At 38.7% G+C, this 24,688-nt stretch overlaps 1 protein-coding gene across 1 annotated transcript in view; it reads right to left on the reverse strand.

The window, feature by feature from the left end:
* Positions 1 to 24,688, reverse strand: part of trpm5 (transient receptor potential cation channel, subfamily M, member 5) — a 37,641-nt gene extending 12,953 nt beyond the window's left edge. The window contains exons 1-13 of the mRNA XM_084735031.1: positions 24,628 to 24,688; positions 22,148 to 22,215; positions 18,283 to 18,439; positions 18,005 to 18,185; positions 16,217 to 16,383; positions 15,926 to 16,103; positions 13,484 to 13,548; positions 12,916 to 13,101; positions 11,066 to 11,165; positions 10,759 to 10,877; positions 8,540 to 8,887; positions 6,500 to 6,643; positions 187 to 310 (exon numbers count right to left, since the gene is read on the reverse strand). Coding sequence (XP_084591157.1) covers positions 187 to 310; positions 6,500 to 6,643; positions 8,540 to 8,887; positions 10,759 to 10,877; positions 11,066 to 11,165; positions 12,916 to 13,101; positions 13,484 to 13,548; positions 15,926 to 16,103; positions 16,217 to 16,383; positions 18,005 to 18,185; positions 18,283 to 18,439; positions 22,148 to 22,215; positions 24,628 to 24,654 — 1,864 coding nt within the window. The 5' untranslated portion in view covers positions 24,655 to 24,688. The remainder of the gene's footprint in view (positions 1 to 186; positions 311 to 6,499; positions 6,644 to 8,539; positions 8,888 to 10,758; positions 10,878 to 11,065; positions 11,166 to 12,915; positions 13,102 to 13,483; positions 13,549 to 15,925; positions 16,104 to 16,216; positions 16,384 to 18,004; positions 18,186 to 18,282; positions 18,440 to 22,147; positions 22,216 to 24,627) is intronic.

Raw genomic sequence — 24,688 nt, forward strand, 5'->3', positions numbered from 1 at the left:
GTACAAAGTGTCAACCGCTCGGCTACATTTGAACAATTCACACATTCATATTTTATTCCCCTCCGGTGGGATCTGTTTGTGTTTGTGCTGTTGTGCTGAGGAGGTCAGAAAATATTTCTCCGTATGTTTGACCTTGCTCTCTCTGATCACACTGTGCTGTTGTCGCTGAACGGTGAATGTACTCACCAAGGGCAAACTGCTCATACTTGGCCTCCTTCATACTGCGTGCAGACTCAGCTTCAGATTCCAGTCTTGCCATCTCTTTCAGAATCTTACAACCCGCCAGCGCTGCTGCAACTGCCTCGGGGCCCTTGAAGGATTAAAAGAAAGCTGAATCCAAGAAACGGCTCTGAGAGAAGGATCTGAGAAATATAGTGTAGAATTTTAGAGAGCTGTGTCTTTTTGCATCTGAATGGTACGTGCGTCAGGATGAAATGGACACACTTCTTCCCACAAGTCCACCTGAAGGCCTCCAGTCTAACAGTTAAACTTCTATACAAGATATAACTCAAGTCTTACAGTATATAAGATGTAAGCACTCCTGTGCCGCTCAAGTGATCATATCTGAAGTTATACACTGTTAAAAATCAGTGGAATCAACTGATCTTTTCTCATTAACTTAAACATATAAGCTTTATTAATTCAAGTTAATTAAACTTGAAATTTCTTTTTACTTTCATGACTAATTGGTGTTCAAATGTTTTGACTTGAAATGATGAGCTGAATGATTGAATGTACCGTACAGAGACATTCTGCAACTAAGGGTTACTTTCATCGTTGATTAATCCGTTGACTATTTTCTTGATTAATCTATTAGTTGAGAATGTCAGAAAACTGTGAAATATGTCGATCAGTGTCCAAGATCCCGTCCTAAAATGACTCGTTTTGCCAACACCACCAGCACTCATTTAATAAGCTTGAATCAGGTAATTTTGACTTTTTTTTTCTTAAAATTTGCTCAAGCCAATTAATTGACTATCGGAATAGTTGGTGATTAATTTGCTAATTGTTTCATAATAGATTCATAATCAATCAATCATTGCAGCTCAAGATATATCAAAATCATGATGTAAGACTAGATATTGTGTCAGATTTTTGATATTGTTATATCTTGATTTGGCATTAGTGTTGTCTTTTCTCATTACTCAAACGATTATCAAAATAGTTGGCAATTAATTTAATAATCATTGATTAATAAAGACTTCATTGCTTGAGCCTTGAAGCTCCAATCAGCTCATTAAATGAGGTTTCAAAAGTAACGTGATCAGCATCGGCGCCCTGGTATTTCAGCTGGTAGAGCATGTGGCTGAGTGGCGGCCATGGGTTTGATCCCAGCCTGTGTGTGTGTGTCTTTCCTTCACTCTCCCCTGTTTCCTGTGTATCTCTGGGCCGTCTTGTTAAAGAAAGTAATCTAATCTAAACTAGAGTAATCTTTAAAAATCGTATTGTCTGAAAGTTAAAACTCTCCTGAGACACTTCTTTTTGTTACACTTTTTTGAGGTGAATTTTTCCTTACTCTTTTGAGGGTCTACAGGACACAGGATGACACACACTGTACACTGTAAAATTTGACTAGACTTGACTCGGTGAAAACTTGCCGTGTCTCTAACGTGCTTTAGGATAAGTCATAGTTGCTTGTTTTCCCAACAATGAAAACACCCTGAACATGTTTAATTGCTTTGAATCATTACAAAATTACCTCAAATCATCTTTTCAAATTCAGTAAATTTTAAATTTTAAGGCAGTCTGGACACTGACTTAATTTATTTTTTATAGTGTAAACCTCTTTTCCTGTACCTGTATTTTGAATCTTGGTGTTGCAGTTTTTTATAATTCTGGACTTCTGGATCCAAATGCAGTCTCACCACACGACTGAAGTGGTGGTTTTATAGTCCTGAGATAGAGACAAACTGCTGTCATCCTTTTAGGATTTTGCCAGTGGTTTTACCCATTTACTATCATTTATGCATATTCTGCTTTTCTGTAAGCGTATCATTGGTTTTAGGATTTTTCCCTTCCTTTAATTTCAGCTCATTTCAGTGGACTCTCACAATCAACTCACCTCAAACTGCTGAGGAGAGTTAATTTATCATAATGAAGTCTAAATTACACTTTGTGCTTGAAGGTGCAGATAGAAAATAAACATGGAGCGCCACCTCTGCCTGCTGATTTTAATAAGCTGCTGAAATTAATTTAAACCTGTGACTTTCTGGACCTGTAATTTTTGAAAATATTGATTTGATTATTGTGTGACACGCAGATAATGTGCCCAGCACAAACAAGCTTACAGGACACCATTATTCAGAAAAAAAGAGATCAGAAACCAAAGTCGAAACATAAATAACAAATAAGACTTAACAAGTAAGCCATCCTGACATTTTTCCAAGCTTTACAAACAAGAGGCAGCCAACTTACAAGCATTAAAGTACATAATCATTCCAGTCTGTCTGGATTTTGAACAGACATTTGATTTAATGAGGGTATTCTTAACTAACCATAATAAAGACAATACAGAAGAAAATGTGATTCATTCTCATCTTCTTCTAATTCGCATAATTAACCCCACCTGTTGTCCCCCTGCCTGTTTTTAAATCTGCTAACTTGAAGAGCCAGAGGAAGGATTCCTGTTCTCAGCTGTGCAACGAAAGACCTTTGACTCCGTGTTATAAACTGCTCGTTAAGATTCAGTGCCATAATTGTGCTTGATTTGAAAATATGTACATAATTTTGGTTTTAACAAAATATTATCTTTGTTTAACCATTATGCCTCAAATCTAGCAAGCAATTTTTTTTTAATTGTGCTCATTGTGTATGATTATAATACACATAATACATAATCATAGAGTTCTTTATCCAATGTGAATTGTGGATTTCCTCCAAAGAGAAACCTTCTCACTGACCCTGTTTTCTCTCATGTTAAGCAAACGATTCCAGTCTTATCATTTCACATCTGTTGTTATTTTCGTTAAATATGCACATTTTAGTGAACGGGTAAAGATATGCAAAGCCATTGATTGTTCCTTCATAGTTCGAGAAACAGTTCAGCATTTAGGGAGACCTGCTCATTTGTGTTCTTACCGAGAGGTAGATAAGATGATAGAGACCATTCTCATATCTGTCCATGCAGCACGAGGCTGGAGCCAGGAGACACTTAGCCTAGTTTTGCATAATGACTGTCCAGACTCCTCTGTCTGAAGCGGCACCGCTCTATGAAATGACCTGCTGCCAACCAAGAAATTAAAAAAACACAGACGAAACACAACTTGTTTTTAACTGTGTTTCGTGTACACAATAATAAACTAGATATAACATGTTAATTAATAATTATTGAGCCTTAGAGGTGTTGGTAGGCAGCAGGCTGGCTCTGGTCTTTATGTTAAGCTGAACTGACTATCTCTTAGGTCCAGCCTCACATGAAATGGCCACATATGGTATCAATCATCTCACCTGTCTCTGAGTGAGACAGCAAATAAACTCATTTACATAAGTGTTAAACTGTTTATTTCAGTGTTTCATGATTCAGATTGAATTTTAGATTGGCTTCATGTTAGTCAGACATTCACGTGAAGATGCAGTGTTTACAGAACCACAGAACACAAACGATAAGCAATGTACTTTTTCTTTAAAGAATTTAAATGGATCTGTCCTCACTAAAATGTTGAGTTTTGAATCAAACTCAAAGTCTTATGTTTTGAATTAATCTTAAAAAGTTCTCCGACCTATAATCTTTTGTTGAGATGACTTACTTTCATAATTATTTCAAGAACTGTTGAGTAAACTCATTAAAGTGAAAGTGAAAACTGGTCATTAACTTAATTATTAACTTCTGTATTTTACACAGTGTGCATGCTTTTATGTGTGTGCTTCTGCTTTGCATATTTTAACACATTCTTAAATTCTGTGAATTCTGGTCTTGGACAAGACTGTTTGACAGAGATGTATTAATATTTAAAGAATACATTTTCACAAAAAAAGTTGGAGTTAAAGTGTCAAGTTTTCTATTGTAGGACTATGATTTGTCACAGTTCTCAAGAAATGGGGATAACTTTGTATCTTAATTAATCTAAGTAATGATTATTAATGTGCATTATCTCTGTACAAGACAAATATGTAAAATAAATCATTATTTTCTGTTCCAACCATTTAATTTTCAAGCACCCAAATAATGACAAATTGGATTCACAGCTCACTGCACAGCACCCTCAGTTTTGGTGTTTCTAAAAGTCCATTTCAGAGCATAAGAGTTTGAGTTTGATGTCAAGCTAAAAAAAAAAACAAAAAACACTTTTTTTTACAGTGTAGTTGGTGCTGGACATTGGTCTTGCCCATTATGGCGTTACAGTGCATTATGTTTGTTGTATTATATTCTCATTTTCTATAATCAATGGGTAATAGCAGCCTTTAATGGCCCACTTTATAGAACTAAGATGACAAATGTGTAAATGAAGAGCAACATACTGAAACAGGGGGCTCACAGAGGGTTACACTTAGTGCTGTGGACCTCGTACCTCGTTATTCAAATGATCAATGATTATTATACATCACACTGTATATTATTATTCGTGGGTTCATATATATGTACATATTTTGCTAGCATTAGCCAGCCCGCAAGGATAATTGTGATGAGGCCTTCAACATGAGAGATGCTTCAAACAATCTAATTATGAATGCAGATATCCCGGCCGGAGTCGGAGTCCTAAAACGATTTGCAGTGGGGGGATGTACACACACACACTGAATGCAATTACCATAATTTCAGATAATGTTTGAAATAAGACGCAGCAAAGGAGCACATCTGGGTGACCGCTTGCGAGATTACAATAATTGGCTGCCTTAGTTCGGTGGAGGGCAATAAAGAAATGAAAGGTGCCTCGAAAAGATGTTGAAAACAAAGAGCAATTATCGCTGATTGGTGTCATTTAAACTATTCATAGGGGCGTCAATCCCATGTCAGGATATATTTCTCATTAACTTTGTCAGGACTTTAGATACGCCTGCACTACCTCACCGCTCGTTGGATATACTGCCCCACGAAGCAGCATGACCTTCATTTGAATAATGTTCTCGCAGATAAGATAGCTTTTTAGTTCGCTCAGTTCTTGATAAATATGCCGTTTGCTGGGCTCTTTTATCTAAAGTGACATTTTCATATGGCAAGACTGACCTGCACCTGCACTGTGCTGGCCTACATCACTCTTGTTCTTGTCTAGAATACAAACACTCACTCTTGAGAATTGGAACAAAACCATATTTTATATATTTTCAGGGTGGTTTTGATTTTTACTTGTCAATTATACTGGGAAAACATACTACTAGATCAAAGTCTTGGCTATTAAACCTTGTGATGGGCCAACCTCTTGGTGATATTTTTTTTTTAATTAAATGTAGACATCTTTGTCAGATGGGGCAACCCCTCCCCACCCCATGCCCCCATTTCTGAAAAAATAATGCGAAAGTGCCTTATTGGATGCCCCTATTGTAGATAAAAGGTAAAAGTGCCCTCTACAGTGCCCTTCCAATGGACAAAACATGGTAAAGTGTCTTCTAGCGTGCCCTCACAGTGGACAAGATATGGTAAAGTGCCCTTTAAAGTGCCCTTTTAGTGAACAAAAGTGGTGGTAAAGTGCCCTCTTGGGCAGTCATTCCCAGACTTGGTTGGGACCCAAAAGTGGGTTACAGGACATTTTATTTGGGTCCCCCAAATAAATAAAAGACTATGGAAGAAATTCTGTAAATTTAAGATTTATATCTGCAGTACACCTTTTTATAAAGCATCTAACATGTCTGTATTGTTTTACTGGTGAGAGGAAAAGTCAAGAGCCTGTTAATTCTGCCTAAATGCACTTATTTTTTCTCATTTATGAAGTGGGTTTAAATGTCCTATATTATTTTTCCGACGAGGGGAAATAAAAGCAGTGAGATGGCCTGTTAACTCAGCTTAAATGAATTTATTTCTCATTTCTTAAGTTTTAATGAGTATATGGTCTCAATAATGTGTCAAGATGATATAAGACAATGCGGAAATGGCAGTAAAAATGGTCAGAAAATTTCATTTAAGCACTCATGAACTCTTCCCAGAGTTTACTGTTAAGGTCTCTGGTGAATTGGGTCACAATGGTCATTTTTAAAAAGTTTGTCCCCATGAAAAACTTTGGGAAACACTGCTTTAGGGTACTTACAAGAAAATAATTTAGCTTCTACATTTAAATAGTTGTACAGTTCTAGTTGTTGTTGTTGTACAGTAAAACAGTTATAATCTCACCTTAAATGCACAACGATTCTCACCATGCTGCTGCCCCACCACAACACATATTTTTTGCCCCCACCCCTCAGATAACCTGAGTCCGCCACTGGGCGCAAACCATCAGTATGACATAATTCAGCTCAATTCAGTTTGGTTTGATTTGTTTCTGCCACTGCCAGGCACATTTAGACATTTATTGATTGAACTGCACAACGTGCTGGAGCTGAACTGACTAAAGAAGCTGACAGGACTGACCATGGCCCAGAAGTAGTTAGCCATCTGCTGTCGGTTCTGAAGGACAGCCCAGAGGAACAGATCCCTCCAGGGGTGTTCGCAGCACTCTTCTAACTCGGCCAGGTTCTTCTGGCTGTGGAACAGTCGACCCTTTGCTGGCTTCTCCTGGAGCACACAGACAGTACACGACATCAGGGTAGCCGCACACAGTTTACAGAAAATGCAATTATTATATGTGACTCATACAATCTATGGCCATTATTGTAGAACCGATTGCTTCCTCTGCCAAGGTCTAGTAGTAATAGTCTGTCTGTCAACTGGATATGTAGGTATTTTAAAAATGTATGATGTGATTTCTGTGAGACAGGCTGAACAGACGACCCTTTATACAAGAAAAAATTAGATTCAAGTTGTCCTCTGAGCTGTATTTCTTCTAGATACCACCTTTTTAGCTGTGCAGCAATGCACCTAGGCTGTGTTGCACCAAGACAGATTCAATTTCAAACCTGAATAAAGCATGACTTAACTTTAAAATTAAGAGTAAGACTCAATTTAAATCCCTTTTTAAACCTCACTTTAGTTTTTACTCTAAACCTGGTTTAAATTGAATTCTTGCACCAAAACTTTAAACTTTAATTTTTAATCCTGTATTAACCTTAAACTTGAACTTGAGGCGGTTTAACTTATAAAAGGGCTGCCTTTGTGGGATGGATTAAGAACAACAATCAAGGTACTTAAATGTTATGCTGTTGTCGGTTTTTATTTCTATCCTAATTATTTGGCCAAAGCTTATTTCTCCATTAATTTGTCCACCTATTTTTTTCTCAAAAGATAAGACATTAGACCTCCTGTGCCAAGCTATCATGTGTAGGTCAGCATGCAACTTGGCTAGTGTTAACTAACTTTAATGCTAGCTAGCAAACAATGTCACAATTAGTTAACTTTTTAGCTAGCTGGAAAGTAATGGAGCATCTTGTTAACTTTTTAGCTAGCTAGACAATAATGTAACATTTTATTAGCTGCAACCAGCAGCCCCTATATATATCGCTCGGTTGGTCCATTAGTTGTCAAAAATTTAAAAATTAGGAGGCTGAAATTTGGCATGGAAGTGTGTGTGTGTGAATGTGTGTTTGTCTTCATGCCAACTGGCTCAACTGGGGGCATGATAATGGGAGTGGCCTGTTGCAAAAAGGGACATAACGTCCAAATGGATTCAAGGACAGCTGATTAAATGTTCATGCTAACTGGTAAAAATGGGACGTGGCAGTTGGGGTGGACTGTAACACAAAGGTGGATAACTTTTAAATCGATTTACCTAACATGACCAAACTCATGAGCTATTTCTCGGGGAGGCATCCTCTTTCATTAGAGTACCTCTTTCATTAGTACCTTAGGTCCTGCCCCATACACTTTAGCCACACCCCCGTCATGACTCGGGAACCATTTATTGTAAACTCTTCAGAAACTTCCTGGTTTGAGTTAGCCCCGCCCACTATACTTCAGTCACAACCACTTCATAACTCATGACCCATGAGGCACCTGTTATACCTGGTGGTGAAGTGAAGTGGTTGTGTGGGTGAATGCACACATGTGGATGAATGATCATACCTACATCACTTGTTAAGGAACACGGAGCAGCTGAATGTTAACATCTTCCCCCCTTTCATATCTTCTGTGATGTCTTTATTGGTTAGATTTTATACTTGTGCAAGGTGAGGGTCACCATTACAGATTCAGAGAGTGAGTTTACCATAAAGTCTGTGTACTGTCTATTTCATTGCATCTTTTGTGCCTTTAACGGCTTCAAATGAAACAGTCTTAGAGGTTTAGATGGAAAAGGCGCTCTCCGCTCACAACTCATAGACAAATACAAAAGAAATATCTGTGAAAGGGGGTCACAAATAGACGCTGCTTCATTTTAAAGTGTCACAAGCCAGAAAAAATGAGAACCGCTGCACGAAGCAATACAGGGTGGAATTTAATTCATCAGTTAAAAGGATTTCTTATTCAACGCAGTATATATGATTTCCTGGAACTTTTGTGACAAAGTGTATCACTCACCGTGGGGATCTTTTGGTAAAAGCCTTTGCAGGAGTCATGGAGAAAGTCTTTCAGCACTTTGGCGACTTCATATAGGGTGAAGCGGGGTTTCCGGTCTCCTTGCTCGGGCGGGTGGTGCCCAGGTGGACCGGGCGTCCTGGCGGCTCCGAGCAGCAGCTGCTTCTCCTCGTACTTTTTGAGGAGCAGGTTGTGAAGGAGGCTCTTCTCCGACACAGACCAGTAAAGCTCCTGGAGACGGCCGTAGGTGAGGAACTCGCCAAGGTTCACGCCGTTGTCCACAAAGAGGCGCACAAAGTCAGGTTTGTCATTCATCAGAGCGTCCATCATCACCTCTTCAAGGTCGCACGCCTGCAAAGATCATGTGTATTCGTTAGAAATGACAATAAAGCAGCTGTCTTCTTTTCTTCTTGTGAGGAAGATTTTTTTAATTGTCTACTTACTCCTACTCTATCGTGCTGTCTAATGAGTCAATAAGCCTCTTTCATATTGACGGATTGATATTAATATCGATTGTGTGCATATTAGCATACAAATGGTTATCTCAAAGCACCACTGTGCCAAAGTATGGCCTTGAAGAAGCAGCTCATATGATTGCAGACCTGTAGTGCTATTTATCCATCTAGATTGTTCTGGTGCGAGTTGCAGAGCTATGAGGTATCAACCGTAGAGATGTCTGCCTTCTTTCAGATATGATGGAACTGGCACTTAGCTTGTGGTGCTCAAAGCTGAAAAATTACATTTGAAAAACTCAACAGCAGTGTTTCTTTCTAGAAATCATGACCCATTTACTCAAGATAATCCGCCTTGCTGTGAGCAGTTTCATTTAGGAATTACTTTGTTTCTACTGACCTCCCCTATCGACTGTATCACTGTGCAAAAGGAAGTGAGCATCTAGTCAGAGGTGAAAGGTTACAGATCAGCTAAGAAAAGCCAGTGTTTAACACCAACGCAATGTTTACATCCCACACTGTCCCTTCTATGCAGCGATTTGTGTAGTTCAGCAGAAAGAAGATAGTTCCTACATGAAACTGCTCACAACAAGGTGCGTGGATTATCTTAACTAATGGAGTCATGTTTTATGAAAACAGACATTGCTGCTGAGTTTTTCAAAATAATTTTCTTATATTAAGGAGAAACTAAACTCTGCAGCTATCTAGATCAGTGTTTATCAAACCTTTCACAACACATCCCACCTCAGAAATTATTAGGTGCTCCAAGTACCACCATTAAATCCTGTGTTAAAATACAGTAGTGTGGGCCTTCCCTATTCAGCTATGGACAGTTCATGGAGGAGGCAGGTTTATTCCTAGTAAGAAGATTATTTATTGTTGACTGTTGACAGCCGCAGCCACACTACCTTCACACCTTCACAGTAAGGCAGTGGCTTACTGGTTTAGCTCGTGACTAATCATGGATCATTTTTGTGTGCTCTGAGTTTGTCACACCAAGGAAACATGTGTTATTAACCACCCAGCCAAATTTGGGGGATGGTGGGGTGGTGGTGGGGTTGTTTGTGCTGGTTCATGGTACAAGTGGTAACAGTTTAATGGTATCACTTCACAATTCAGCACTACATAGTTCTGTCTTTTGTTTTTTACATCTAACATATATAATTTTAGTAAAACTCCCCTTCCCTTTATACAAACTGCAATAATAAATTAGGAGATTCCTCAGTGTACCACTAGAGGGAGAATACCACCAATACCATAAGTCATAACGGTACCATACAGTTGGAGAATCTATATTATAGATGCATAAACAGCATTAGAGATAAAAAGAAAAATATGCATTTTTGATTTTGGGTTGACCTGTCCCTTTAACAAATGAAATATGTGAGGCTATACTTAAACACAGTGATGTTTTGAGATAAATGCTAGTATGCTAAGATTCTGACAATCAATATCAATATAAATCAATCAATATGACAGGAGGTTTATTGACTAGTGACTCACAAGATAGCACAAAAATAGAGTGGCTGAAGAAACAAGGCAAACAATTGTAAAAATGTTTTTTCACAAGGACAAGACTTTATGGAGCTTTGAGCAAACAGACATCTCCATGATATTTATCTCCAAAACTCAACAACTCACACCAAAACAATCTAGATGGATAAATAACACGACAGGTAAGAGGTTTTTTGGGTTAACTGTTAACTGTCCTTGAGTTTAATCACCAGAGCGTGACAAACCTCTAATCATATTAGTCTGTATTTATCTCACCTTCCACTCCACATCTCCATTAAAGATGTCACTCTTGGCAATGTCCACCCTGTTCCAGGCCACAGCCAGCTTCAACTCATCCAGGAAGTCTTGAGCTTCCTGACTTTGGCTCTTACAAGCTGACACATGCACACGAACACACACAAGACACAATGTACACAATGTCAGCAGTCAGCAACCTATAAAGCGCTCAAAATGTCAAGGCTCCCTTTCTCTCTGTGCAGCTGTCAAGTCTCAAAACCTGTAATTGCACAGCCTCAGAAAATTGCAAGTTTCTTGATGACACTTCTTTCACACTGTACTTTACCCTTAACTAGAGCCTTCAGGATGACTGTATCCAGCTCAGAGCTCTCCTGTTCAGGGTCGTGGACGGTCAAGAGGTGCCCATGATCGAGTATCTTCTGGATCTGATGGGCAGGTTGACAGTCAGTTATTAGTAATGTTCCATCCATTCCTCAGAATTGGGACAAATCAAGTCCCATGAAAAGAAACTTTAAAAACACTCGAATTCAAAAGTTCACCCAAAAGTGAAAATTCATTCATTACCTACTCAGTCTCGTGCCAATTGAGTTGGGTTGGGTTTATTTTGCTAGTCTGCGAGAGACTGCTGGAGTTTCACAGGAAAACAGGGTTGCAGAATCTCCCAAACAATGGAAGTGAATGGTGACCAGTTTGCAAACATAAAAACCAAATAGAAAAAAAACATAAAATACCTTCATACTGCTCATCTGGCATAATCCAAGTCTCCTAAAGCCCTGACATGCAGTTTGCACATCGTCACACCACACACACCCAATTCACGTGCACATGAACGTGCACATGAATGTGGCTCCATCTACAGTGAACATTCAGGCTAAAAACATGGTGTCAATAATAATTTTCAGTCAACTTGGCATGTTGGGGATTTATAAGACTTGGATTACACCAGACAAGCAGTTATTCTGTTGTTTTGTTATGTTTGAAAACTGGTCACCGTTCACTTCCACAGTTTGGGAGATTCTGCAACTCTTTTTCTGCTTGTTTTCCTGTGAAGATCCAGCAGTGTTTTGTGGACTAAAGAGTCAAACCTGACCTTCAGTCAGTGTGAGGGTGTGTAGATAATGACAGGATTTTCATTTTCGGGTGAAAACATTTATGACATGTTTTGGTTTGCTTTAATTTAGTTAATTTCTAGCCTTCTAAACCGTGCTAGAAAACACTCTTGTCCCAGGAAAAAATTCACAATTTCAAACCATTAAAAAATGTGTTAAAAGCTGTCAAAATCTAAAACTAACAATATTTACTGATAACATAGAATGGAAATACAATCAGCTTTGTTTTAAGGTTGATTATTTATGAAAGTGTCGGTTCTCTAAAGTCGTGTGTCAGTTTTCTGTCAGCTCCATCAGCTTTTTACAAAAGCATGGTTTAATCAGCCACAGAAAGAGATAGGCATACCATAAACTCCCCTGTCTCACATACTGCTTTAAAAAAAGGCAGGAATACTGCTCAAGCACTGGTAAGATATCTATTTCTCATCAAATAATATTGCTATGAACTCTTTAGCCCTTCTGAATCAAAGCCAAATAAGAATTCTGGTTTATAATTGTGTATTTTGATCAGCATTAAGAGAACTTTTAGCAACTTAAAAAATATAATGGCTACTACTCTGCTGTGAAATGAAAAATTTTAACATTTTGTCAACGGCGTAAAATGTCAACTCCATCAGATGGAAGATCTGACCTTTAATTATCACCGGGACGTTGGCCTGTTACAAGGTTTAATAGCTGAGAGTTTGATGTTTTAAAATATATTTTCTCAGCATGATTGAAGAGTAAAAAGCAAAAACCCCTCAAAATACAGTTTTGTCCCAATTCTCAAGAATGAGTGACCCTCAGATGTGAAATTGTGTATCCTAATGCATTGTTCTCTAAAATGATAACCCTTCACTGTGTATCTCAGCTTGAAAAACATGTTACATTATTGGTGTCTTTCCCTCCTCCTTCATATCCTTAATTAGGTCATCACACACAAAATTTTGACGATAAGGATGAAAATCCCACATTAGCTTCCCTCACAATCTTTCCCCGTGTGCCCCATTTTTCTGGCAACGTTCGAGTCTTGTGATCTGCATATCTGTGTATGCGCCTGCCTCCATGCTGTGCACAGCACTCTCACCAGCTTGACCCAGTTACTGATGTCTGTGCTGTGGTGGGCATTTGGAAAGGTGTCCAGCAGCAGCTCATGAACGCTGTCCGTATCCCAGCAGCCCCTATTCATCAGCGTGACGAGGATGTCGGCCACGCCTCCTGAGCCTGCCAAGATCAGCCATGGTGTCGAATTGCCAATGCCTTTGTACATCCTCTGCAGGGAGAGACACCGTGTTCAGACTTGCAGGCAAACTCACAAACATCCTCATCTTAGCTAAGTAACAGAGAATCACACTGATCACTGGTACACGTATTCCCTAATCTCGGTTATGATATATTCATGCATATTTGGAAGGTTTTTTCTAGCCACAGAGCTTAGTTTTGTGAAAACAGACTCTTTCTCAGTCTGGCTTTGGCCCGTCACTTCAGGAGGTGGCACAACCAAAATTTGATCTGGAGCCTAATTCTCTCTTTTTCGGTCAGATGGAAAGGCACATTCATGCGGCAAAACATCCAGCTTTCAAAAGGTCTATTTAAGGCCACTTCTTTAAAGTTGTTGAATAACAAACAAGGCACAATAAAATGTAACCTGTTACCTTTAAAATCCTGGGTTCCCCGTGTACTAAGAGACACAGAACAGGGATCTCAAAACTGCCTGCACCTGAAAACACCAAAAAGTACATTCATTATAATCTCTCAGAGCGAGTAAATTTATTATCTCTCTAGTGTTACCTCCTGCTATTGTGTGGATGGTGCACGGGCTTCGGATGTCAACTGATAAAATCCCAGTGTTTTTCACATACATGGTGAAAAATATCTTCCCTTTGTCTCAGAGCAGTTAGACCAAAAAGAGATGTTGCCTCTTTTGAAATTGTTAACTTTGGATGATTTTAGAGGTAAAACTACCCACAGTTCAACACTTAAGCAACACAGATTTTTCCTCTTTCTTGTTAATCATCTCACACCTCATTATATTTATCTTGTGCCCCCTTGAGAGATGCAGACGCCCGTAAGCTGCAAAACAACACGTTAACATGTACATACTATGTGCTGAGGTTTAATTGTTTTATTTCAAAATTTAAAAGGAGGATAAATTTCATTTTCAAAAAGAAATAAATAATCAGACCAAATAACATTGTGCCAAAATATTGAATCTTCTTACATTTAAGGTAAAACTGAAGGCAAAGGATTAAAGTTAAATGAGCAAAGAAGTCATGAATTCATGAAAGGAAGAAATCGATCTGAGTGAAAAAGGCAAATTATTCCAGTCTGATGGTGTTTTAAACTTAAAAGCACGTCTCCCAATTTCTTTAAAGATTCTGGGCACAATAATAAAAAAAGGTTGGTGAGCTTCACAGAAAAATAAAATATTCTAAAACTTTGCAGTGGCTTGAAGGCAATAAGAGGTAACTTGATAAGACATTTTGAACTTTAAGGCATCCTGTGAAGTTTTTGACTATTATAGCCAACTGGAGCAATGTTTCTTCACGGTGGGTCCCTGTGAGGCTCCTCACAAGCATACAAACAACACAATATACATTCATGACGCTCCTTTTAGGCTGCTCCACCCACTTACAGTTGTTGGCGGTAATGCATAATGAAGGATATGATTATTTTCTTTATTGATTAATCTGACAACTCTTTTCTCAATTAACCCATTCATTTTTTGGTCTGTCTGGTCTGACGTCCTCAGATGTCTTGTTTTGTCCACAAACCAAAGATATTCAGTTTATTGCTTTAGAGGGGTAACAAAACTGTAAATATTTGCATTTAAGAAGCTGGAATTTTTACATTTATTTACTAAAAAATTACTCCAAATGATTATCAAAATAGCTGGTTATTAATTTTGTCGATGATGCAGCTCTAAAGGATAACCACGCCCATGCAAAGGTAGAAAAGAAGAATGTTGCAAGCTGGCAGACATGTGCACGAGGGACAATTTATATGACATTTCAAATATATATTATACTATTTTTAAAGCATAATTTGGTTAGAAATATTCTAAAAACTTATCATACACCAAGAAATCTTGACTGACTTGCTCTGGTGCTTCGATGTGATACTGGTATTGTTCAATAAATCGACATGGTGCTGCAGCTGTGGATTTGAAGCTGTTGTTTGTGCTGTGAATATTGTTTATATTTTTGTATTTTGACCCTGTAGTAACCTTGGCTAGGCCCTTTTGATGCGCTGTTATGCAGTTTTTCCCCTCATATCAGTCCTCCTATTACTGCCATTGTCTAACACTGCATACATTGAAGTCCATTTTAAAAAACATAAAGTGACGTCCTTGGTTTAAAACCATTGAAATGCATATAATGTTGTGTTTCAGTCTTTAGAATATGTATATAATTTTAATTCCCTAGCGCAGTGAAGACTCCATACCCAATGAACAGAATTTGAATAAACCTTTTTCTGGCAGCCATGTTGATATGAAATAATAGGCTTAAACACGTGTCACCAATGATACTAATTAAGGTCTCATTCCATTCAGCGTAGAGCCCTCCCAGTGAGCCAGTGTGCACACTAGCAGCATCCTGACTGTTTGACCTGAATGGAACGGAAACTGAATCAGTATAATTAGTAACAGCTGTGTTTACTCGACTATTTCATGTCAAAATGGCTGCTGTGAAAAAGGTCCATTGCAGTAATTGAAATCCTGGGCATTTGAACATTTATTCGACTTACGCTCTTGTTTACAGTTTTGAGGCACATGATTTTACAGTAAGCAGCATGAAAAGGTCATGAAATATGAAACAGCCACCTGTACTGCGGACAGCAGCACGGTGAAATAATGCTTAATGCATCTTGATGCATAATTTAACACCATGAAAGGGACCATTTGTCGGAAAGAGTACCCTCACTTTTAATATTTTACTACTTTCAGCTGTTTATGTTTATGTAAATTTTACATAGCTAAAGTAAAGGTAGGACTTTAACATTTAATTAAGTAATTTTAAAGTCTGATTATTACAGCATAAGTAAAGGATTCCCAGTCCATTACTGGTTCCCAGCGATGACCTAAAGACTGGCTTTACCTCCATAACCGGTGCGCTGAAGGGAGATGTGCTTGAGCAGCTTCACCCTCATTTCACTGGTGGCTCCTGGTCTGTTGGGATCTTCCTCCACCAGCACAAAGTGAGAGTGATGGCTGTCCAGGGAATACACTGAGCCATGAGGCAGGTCCTGTGGCTTATACGCTGCAGGCTCGTCCACCTTGAGAACACGGATATTATGCAGGAAGAACCCGTTAGTAGCAGAGATGTAAATATTTGCTGACAGACACTGCTTTTATTAGCTCTATACTGTCTGTTTATGTACAGAAAAACCTTGGCAGTGAGCAGAGCCTCTCGGTTGTGGATCATGTTCCAGGGTGCGATGCCAATGGCCACAACACGAACTTTAGAGGAGGTGCTGGCAAGGGAGTGATCTCTCACCGCCTGGCCCAAGTGTTTGGTGATGCCAAAGCGGAGGCCATTAGTCAAAATCCATGCCCCTAGAGAACAGAGAAGAAGCATTTTATTTTGTGCAACCATAACATGGAGCAAGCTGTACTTTGTATTAAATAAGACAAAAACTAGAAATAATGTGTTTTACTAAAAAGTATTAGACCTTTAATTAGACCATTATTAGATTTTAATTGAGGGTAATTAGGCATGTATTACAACAGACCTGTACTGAAAACGAAAGTGTATTCTCTCCCACTGTGAGACCCTGCACAATGCTGACTCTGATTACTAAACCTTATTAGAGGGTAACTAGAGACACATTACAACAGAACTGTACTGTAAACTGCAGTGTGGTGTTTCCCACAGTTAGGTCCTTATTGGCGTACTTGCTAACCCTCCTCATTTTCCTGGGTAACTCACATTTTTCATTGCCCTTTTCTGATTTCCTCATGGAAACTTCTTCTTAACCACAGTGTTTTCGTGTTATGAAAAAATAATTAGCTTGTAAAACATGCACAATGAAGAGCACTTCACAAATCTAGGGTTCCCTACTAGAGACGGCCATGCTTGTGCCTCGTTCTCCTCCGTCTCTTCAGTGAGTGAGAGATGGAGGGAGAAGTGGAGAGGACAGAGAGAAAGAAATATTTAAGCAAAGTTCAGATATTCCGTAAAGAAAAATTATTTTCTTCTTCAAGGTAAGAAGCACAGCAGCCTAACAAAATACCCTTGGAAAAAAATAGGTAAAATATTAATTTTCTATGCTACCGTAATCAAATTTGAAATTTAACTAGGTGAGGCAACATGCTGTGGTCCCAGTGAGATTTCCAGATAATAGGTGGCAGTTATAGGTCATCTGCAGGCATCCTTTTGCCAAAACAATCACATCAGTCCACAGTTTGTCACTAAGTCAGTGCAGTCAGACATAGACAAAATATTTCTCTACCTCTAATTTTGGCTTAACTTGGTGGGTCTGGTTCACATGCTGTTTTTAAATGGGGCAGATGTGGTTTCACTTTAGTTTACAGTGCAGATCTGTTGGGATTTGTCCCAGATTACCCTCAAATAACATATAAAAACAGGGTCTAACTGTGGGAAATAATATAATTTAATTTACAATACGGTTCTGCATCTCTAATTACCATCTTAAATCTAATAAGGATCTAATAAAGAACATATTATTCCCAGTTTTTGTCTAATTCGATGCAAAGTACAGCTTCTTACTAGTGTGCTCTAGAATAAAGTACGACCAAAGCGGTTGCATATATGTGTTTTGTGCACTTGGTAGCATGAAGCAGTGAGTCTCTATGATGTGTATATATCAGACCAGAGAGTTGTGTCCTAGATTCCATATAAACAGCTGGCCAATTGATTATGTTAATCAGATCGTTGCCTTTTATGGTTATAAATCATTCCATGTCAGTCCTCCTTACATGCATTAAAATTCATGACTAATCACACGATTAAAGAACACATGAAAAAATTATATATGCGAAAAACAATAATTTATGACTTGTATTTTGGACTACATACAACAAAATAACAGGCAGGCTTTCATCTTAGTGATGTGTAGTTCTCCTCACAGCCAACAGAGGGCAGCAGAGAACCCACTCTCTTTCACTGAAAGCTGATTTCATCAGCCAAGGCCAGTTGTGGTCCCTTGATTATAACCTGTGCTCTGTGCAGCCTTCACCAGCCCTTTCCTCAGAGTGTCCCTGAGCCAGGGCTTCATCTGCGCCAGCTCGTCTCCTCCCACCAGGGCCACCACCAGGTGAGGAGGAGCGAGGCCCCACTCCTCTGTCAGCATCTGGTAGATCAGTACTGGGTCTGTGTTGCTGCGCACCCTCATGAACTGCATACAAAGAGACGAGTCGATGTCAGCATTCTCCTCGAAAACCTTACTAAAAACTCTTTGTGCGTGCTGTTATATAACCTTCGGTATATTTCACCTTTCCTCTCATCTTAGTAGAGCCAGTGAAGTCAATGTCGCCCACTCTTCCAGCCGCCCAGTGACTCTTCTCCCTCTTCATTCTGCCCGCCATGCCTCTCGCTACATTCTCCAGCGTCTCGTCCACTGTGGAGCAGCAGGAGCAGCCCAGCAGGACACTGACAGAAACACACATTACATGGATATGTGAATTGTATCATACAGTCCTTTCTACACAATAGTAGGAAAAAAAAACCCTCTGATCTACTGCTCACCTAGAACATCCCTCTCACTGACATCCTCATAATTATGCGCCAAGACCGGTGACGGACTGCGATCAAAAAAACGGCCCTGGCATTTGCAACAGACTGGCTCTATTTTCAAACCCAACGCCAACCTTGCCCTAACATAAAAAGCTTGAGATAAAATCATACAGACTGACAAACATGCATAAAATCAGAGAACACACACTCAAATGACACTCACTATAATCAGTCACTGATGTGCGTGGACAACAATTTAACCCAATCAGAGAGGGGCAGAGCACCTCTTTTTGCTGGCTAATGACAGTTATTCTATTCATCATTGCATCCTGTATAAAAAAGGTCGGGTGGACATCTTCAAGACACGACAGCGATTGTTTCTATTCATTCATAAAACCCTTAATGGAAACTTACCATCACATATTTTCTCTTTATTAAACTGGTCCAGTAGTCGAGTGATTGGCTAAAGCCCCAAGTCCCATGTGCAAACATCGTTTTATAAATGTGCTCTGTTGATGTCTGTTTCCTTGTGTTTATTTTTTCTCATTTTCTCTCAATTTCAAGTGTTTGCCCTAACTTGACTTTGCCACTCACTAGATTAAGAGGATCATGGGAGAGTGTTATCAAGTGGTACTAAAAAGACAATCTCAAATGCTTTGGGTTGCATGCATAAAATAACTTTCTGGATCAAAATACTACAAAAAATAATCATTATTTTTGTCGCTCTTCTTTAATTACATATTTTTTTGCAATGATGATGTGTTCTGGTCGGCCAAAGTGGCCCATACTCAGACAGGCATTCGTCGACTTTCCAGATGGCCAATCTGTCACCGACCCAGACTTTTTTCTCCTCCTGCTTTTCAGCAACAAGCACCTGGATAGGACTGTGGAATCGCCATCCTTCTTCAAACGCAAAATTAAGACTCATTACAGGTGGGAAAAAAAAGGATGAAACAACTATTTTGATTATCGATTAATCACTCAAGTAATTTTTTTACGCAAGATTGTCAGAAAATGTAGTTTTCAGCCTTTCAAAATTGAGATTTCCTGCTTGATTATCACCTTAAACTGCATATCTTTGGTTTTTGGACTGTCAAAACAAGACATCTTAAGACATTTCATTGAACTTTGAAAAAGTGGGATGACCATTTTTCGCTGTTTTCTGGTAAAAACTGACTTTAGGCACTTGCCCAACTGCGGAAAAAAACCAAACCCTTCTCTACTTCTAAATATTTAGTTGTAATCTGTCCCATAACCATCAGCTCAGTGCTGAATTTAACCAACTGAACTAAGTTTTAGTTTTGTCTGCCAAGGAGGTTATTGTGCTGCTCTCTTTGCTTGTTTGGGTTTTATTTAGCTGGGAGTTTTCAAAAAGTGACATTTGCAAGAATGTGAAGCCATGGACCAGGGACAAACAGATTACCGCCACCATGTGACTATTTATAAATCCTTTTGGCTCGTAACTCCTGAACAGTAAAACATAGAACGGTCTCATTTTTGTTATCAGCCCATTTCTGACTAAATGACTTTCCACAAATATTTTCGTTAAAACTTCATACAAATATTATTCAGTTTTCACCATAATTCATAATTTATATATTTTAATGATCCCGTTATTATTCTGTTTTCCGTATATGAAATATTCATTTCCTTTTGTTTTATACATAAGTGGACATTCACTCACTAATACATGCTATAGTATAACCCTCACTTTCATCTTTAATTGGGCGAAGCTCTAATATTTCCTACAGGGTCGAAAGCTTTTGACAGCGTCATGAGGCATATTATGCTGAAGCAGATCCAGACGCAGGGGTGGATTATCTGTAAAAAATCTATACACTCTCATTAAAATTAAATTAGACGATTTTGCCTTGTTAGAGGGATTGTGAGTTCTTTATGCTTTGGCAGTTTGTCCATAATCTGCTGTATCAAGAAGTCCTTTGCTTTGGCTCTCAGCATTTAACACTGGAGTAAGCATTCTATTCAACAGCTAGGAAATTATGACCAGCTCTCTCATGAATAATTTAAATAGAAAACTATACTTGGAATTAGTTAAGGCTTGTTTGTCCAGTATAAATATTTGCTTCCCAGAGGTCCTCCTCCACTCGTGGCCCTCTAATCACCAGGCTGATCTGATGGCTTGCAAATGTCTATTTTCCAATTTTCTGCCAAATGTCATAAATGTATATTACTATTAGTTTATAGGCAATGCGTGGCCTTCCAGCAGGCTACCTCTCAGACGAGCTAATGGTTTATGAACCAAGAAGGATCCTCCAGTTCTTCTCTTTTTGCTGAAGCAGAACAAAAACATTTGGTGATGTCGCTTTCAGCCATCCAAGCAGGGCAATTCAACTTCAGTGGAACGTGGGCCACAAGAGAAAATCAGTGGAGGCGTGTGGGCCGCACGGAGAACTTTGTCAATTAATGTCCACAAATGACATATTAGAACATGGAATAAATTAGTCAAGGACATCCATTTTTTACCACTTTAATTGTATCATTATGACCAAGGGCCCTCTGACTCATTGAAAAGTCAGTCCCTGTACTTTCTGTCTCCGTTCCTCTGAGCCCTCAGAAAAACTGGCAGAAAATTAACCATGATTTGATATGTAGTGCCTCTTTACGTTGTATTCTTTCATCACAGCGATGCATTCATTTCACAACAAACACACCGGTTTGTTACTAGTTTATTCGTCGTAGCTGGCAAAATACTTGTTAACTATTTTGCTCTGGAATTGGCGATTTTCACAATCAATTTTAGATCTCTTCAGCTTTGAGAGAGACATTGTGAAGCTTGTTGTGCAACGTGAGGCACGGCCAATCACAGCACATAGGTGCTCTCAAAAGACATAACCAATAGCACACTGGTTCAGATCATTCAGTCTATGGTTCAGATGTCTCTAAGTAGCTCAGAGATATGAACCTTAGTTTGATTTATCATGACACACACATGCCAACATGATTTGCAGGCAGCATCTTGCAGCCCATAGAAAAATTCAAAAGGGTTGTATCTGGCCAGTGAGCCGTTGGTTGAATAGGCAGGAGATGAAGAACAACCATTCACAGGATCTTAGAGGAGCTGAAAATGTTGATATATTTAAACAAGAAGCCCTTTGATTCAGTCCGGATTTTACGTAGTGTTTTATAATTTTATGTCCTTAGTATTTATACTCATTTTATTTATTATTGTCATTTTCGTTCACTTTATTTTACTGTTTTACTACAGTCAGTTTATTTTGTGTAGTATTTCATATTTAAGTTTTATTGTTATTTTTATGGCTTGTATTGTCTTTTTTTGTTTATCTTTTATCACTTGAACTACCCATCTTTAAATGCCATCTTATTCAAATCACTTTTTGGAAGTTTTATTATCTCTCCATTTCATTAGGATCTTGTTTGTCAGTTGTCTGTAAAGCTCTTTGAATTACCCTTGATTTATTTGAAATGTGCTATTTAAATAAAGTATGAATAAATCAATTAAAATAGATAAATAAATAAACAAATAAAAATAAAGTTTGATTGATTCATTGATCATTTCCTGGGAATCTGTTGGTATTGTCTTTCACTTCTACACACACACACACACACACACACACACACACACACACACACACACACACCTACCTGTGCTCCTCTGACCACTCCAGGACGTCCCCACATCGCAGACACCGCGTCTGCGGCCGCAGCGTCCCCTGTAAACAAATGAATACACAGAATTTAGCCCCATTTTTTCCTCTAAATCCATTATGACTCACTCACTCACCACTCTTTTCGCAGCGGGGAGGGCTCTTAGAAGTACTTGTGGTCAATGCAAAGTTGGCAGCATTTTCATCCTCGCTTCATATGCAAAGTGCTTCCTGCACGATGTTCGAACTAGAAATACACAAAACGCTGTCGCTCATCGACATGAAACCATGAAAAGTGGGCCACAACACTGTGGGCTCCTACCAGAACCTCTGAACACGAAACCCCTCTGATGTTACCTAAAAGACAATAATGTATATGGTTTTTAAAAGTCTGGAATGTGCTTTTGACATTCTGACATGGTTTATTGTTTTACAATGAAAACATCCAGTCTGTTTATCTCTGGATGATGGAAATATATGACACTGAGTTCAGACAGGAAACTCATTCATTATTGATAAGATTATAAATTCGCCCGAGTAAACAAAGACTTTTATCAACCAGCCTTATTTGCGTGGGCACTTGAGTGGCTTGTGAAAGATGATTATAACAAAAAAGCAGCCCAGGCGCATATTTCTTTGACAAAAAGCAGCAGCAGCAGCAGCAGCCTCCCTGGGTACTGGCTGCTTTAATAGAAGTGCGGTGCAATGGTTAACACGCAGACTGAGAGTCAATTTGTGTCAAGCCATCTGTTTTAATGTAAGTGAGCAGCTTGTTGTGGGAGCCTTTATTTGACTACAGGTCCGGGTCTGGGAGGGAAAAGACTTTTGGGCATGCAAACAGGATGATTTGCATGCAGTGGTAGTTGAAAGGACGCCCAGCTGAGTGTGTGTGTGGGTTGCGTTTCACGTACACAGACACCCTTATACACACACATGCACTCTTTCCATCTCGCTTGAAGTCTGGATTAATGAACTTCTCTTTTCTCGAGCAGATGAGATGATGATCTGGGATGTCTTGATCTATTTGTGTGTGGCAGACAGCAGCAAACACCAGCTACACTATATGAGTATGTGTCAAACTGTAGAGCGTATAAACCACAATTAGACACAAGAAGAAACCTTCTTTAAATTTAAAAGATGTATCCTGGAGAAAAAAAAGTGATATATAATGTTTCAAAATCAATATGGTTGAAAGTAAAGCCTGACTAATATGAGATTCTTCAGACTGATTTTGCACAGGAAAAATGAACAGATTGGATATGGTGGCTAATATGGTGAATTTTTGAGCAAAGACCTTTTCTGTGTGGATAGGACCCTGATTTTGCACAGATGTGGTTATGCAAAGGAATTCAGAAGTATATGTAAATAAATAAATAGCTAAATAAACATCACTACTGCTCAGTATCAGTCAGTTGCTTAATATTTTAATACTGTTAGTCAATTAGGGGCAAAGTTGTAAAACAAGAAGCAACCTCTCAGTATTTACACTTGCCAGGGAGCTCCCCATTGTGCTAAATCCAAACTACTCCCAGCATTGTTTTGTGCATTATATGTTATGTAATAAAGATTTCATGTTGATGCATAACAGTAAATATATAAGCTGATACCAGTATATCTGTGATGTGATGTCATGCTGTCATTAAGATGTGTCTCTAAATGTACACTGCTCTGTCCTACATGTGTATTTAAGTGTGTAACATGAACTTAATGTTTGTATTTGTACGCAAGATTGTACACTGTATACACGCCCACAGACAACAGATGGAAATTAGCATTGTGCATCTGGTATAATACTTTTATTGTACACTGTCCCTGATTTAAATAAAGCCACAAATGGAATGAATTTGTTTGTGAATCTCAACATTAAACATGGTACAAAAATCCCAGAAGTTTAAAAGTTTAAAGGCAACCGCAGTGATGCAATGGTAATGCTTCAGGCCTTTGTGAAAGTACATAATAAGAAACCAATATTGTAAAAACCAAGGTTTAAAATTTCAATAAAATTGCCTCTTGGGTTCCTGATCTTTTTATCAGAGAGAAAAAAAAAATCAATGTTCCTCTTTACCATAAATCAAGAGAGGTAAAATATTCCACAGTAAAACTGTTGGTTGCTAATATAAGTGTGCCATTGGGTGATGTAAGGATTGCACAATTGCTTCAGGGGAGAAATGTGTGAAATATATGTTTACATTAGTAATACTTATGAAGAAATACTCTAGGCACATGAGTGCCTTTCTTTAGGTTAGAAAGTGTGTTAAAAAGCTAAGAAAAAGACCAAAACTACAACTTCAGGCTCTTCGACTGCGTAATTGTATCCTCCAGATATGAAACCATATACAATTTTCCATTATACAGCACATAAATCATAGGAACATTTCCCCATATTGCTTTATCATCCTCAACCTAAAATGTAGAACTTTTATATTATTAACAGAACACACAGAACAAAAAGACAGCTGCTACACTGTCCATACTCACCAGAGGTGTGTCTTGTCTCTCCTGCATGGCTGAGACGAATGCTCCTCTGAGCTGAGGGCTT

Source organism: Lutjanus erythropterus, chromosome 1, assembly GCF_056507025.1.
Source record: "Lutjanus erythropterus isolate fLutEry1 chromosome 1, fLutEry1.hap2, whole genome shotgun sequence".
Lineage (NCBI taxonomy): Eukaryota > Metazoa > Chordata > Actinopteri > Lutjaniformes > Lutjanidae > Lutjanus > Lutjanus erythropterus.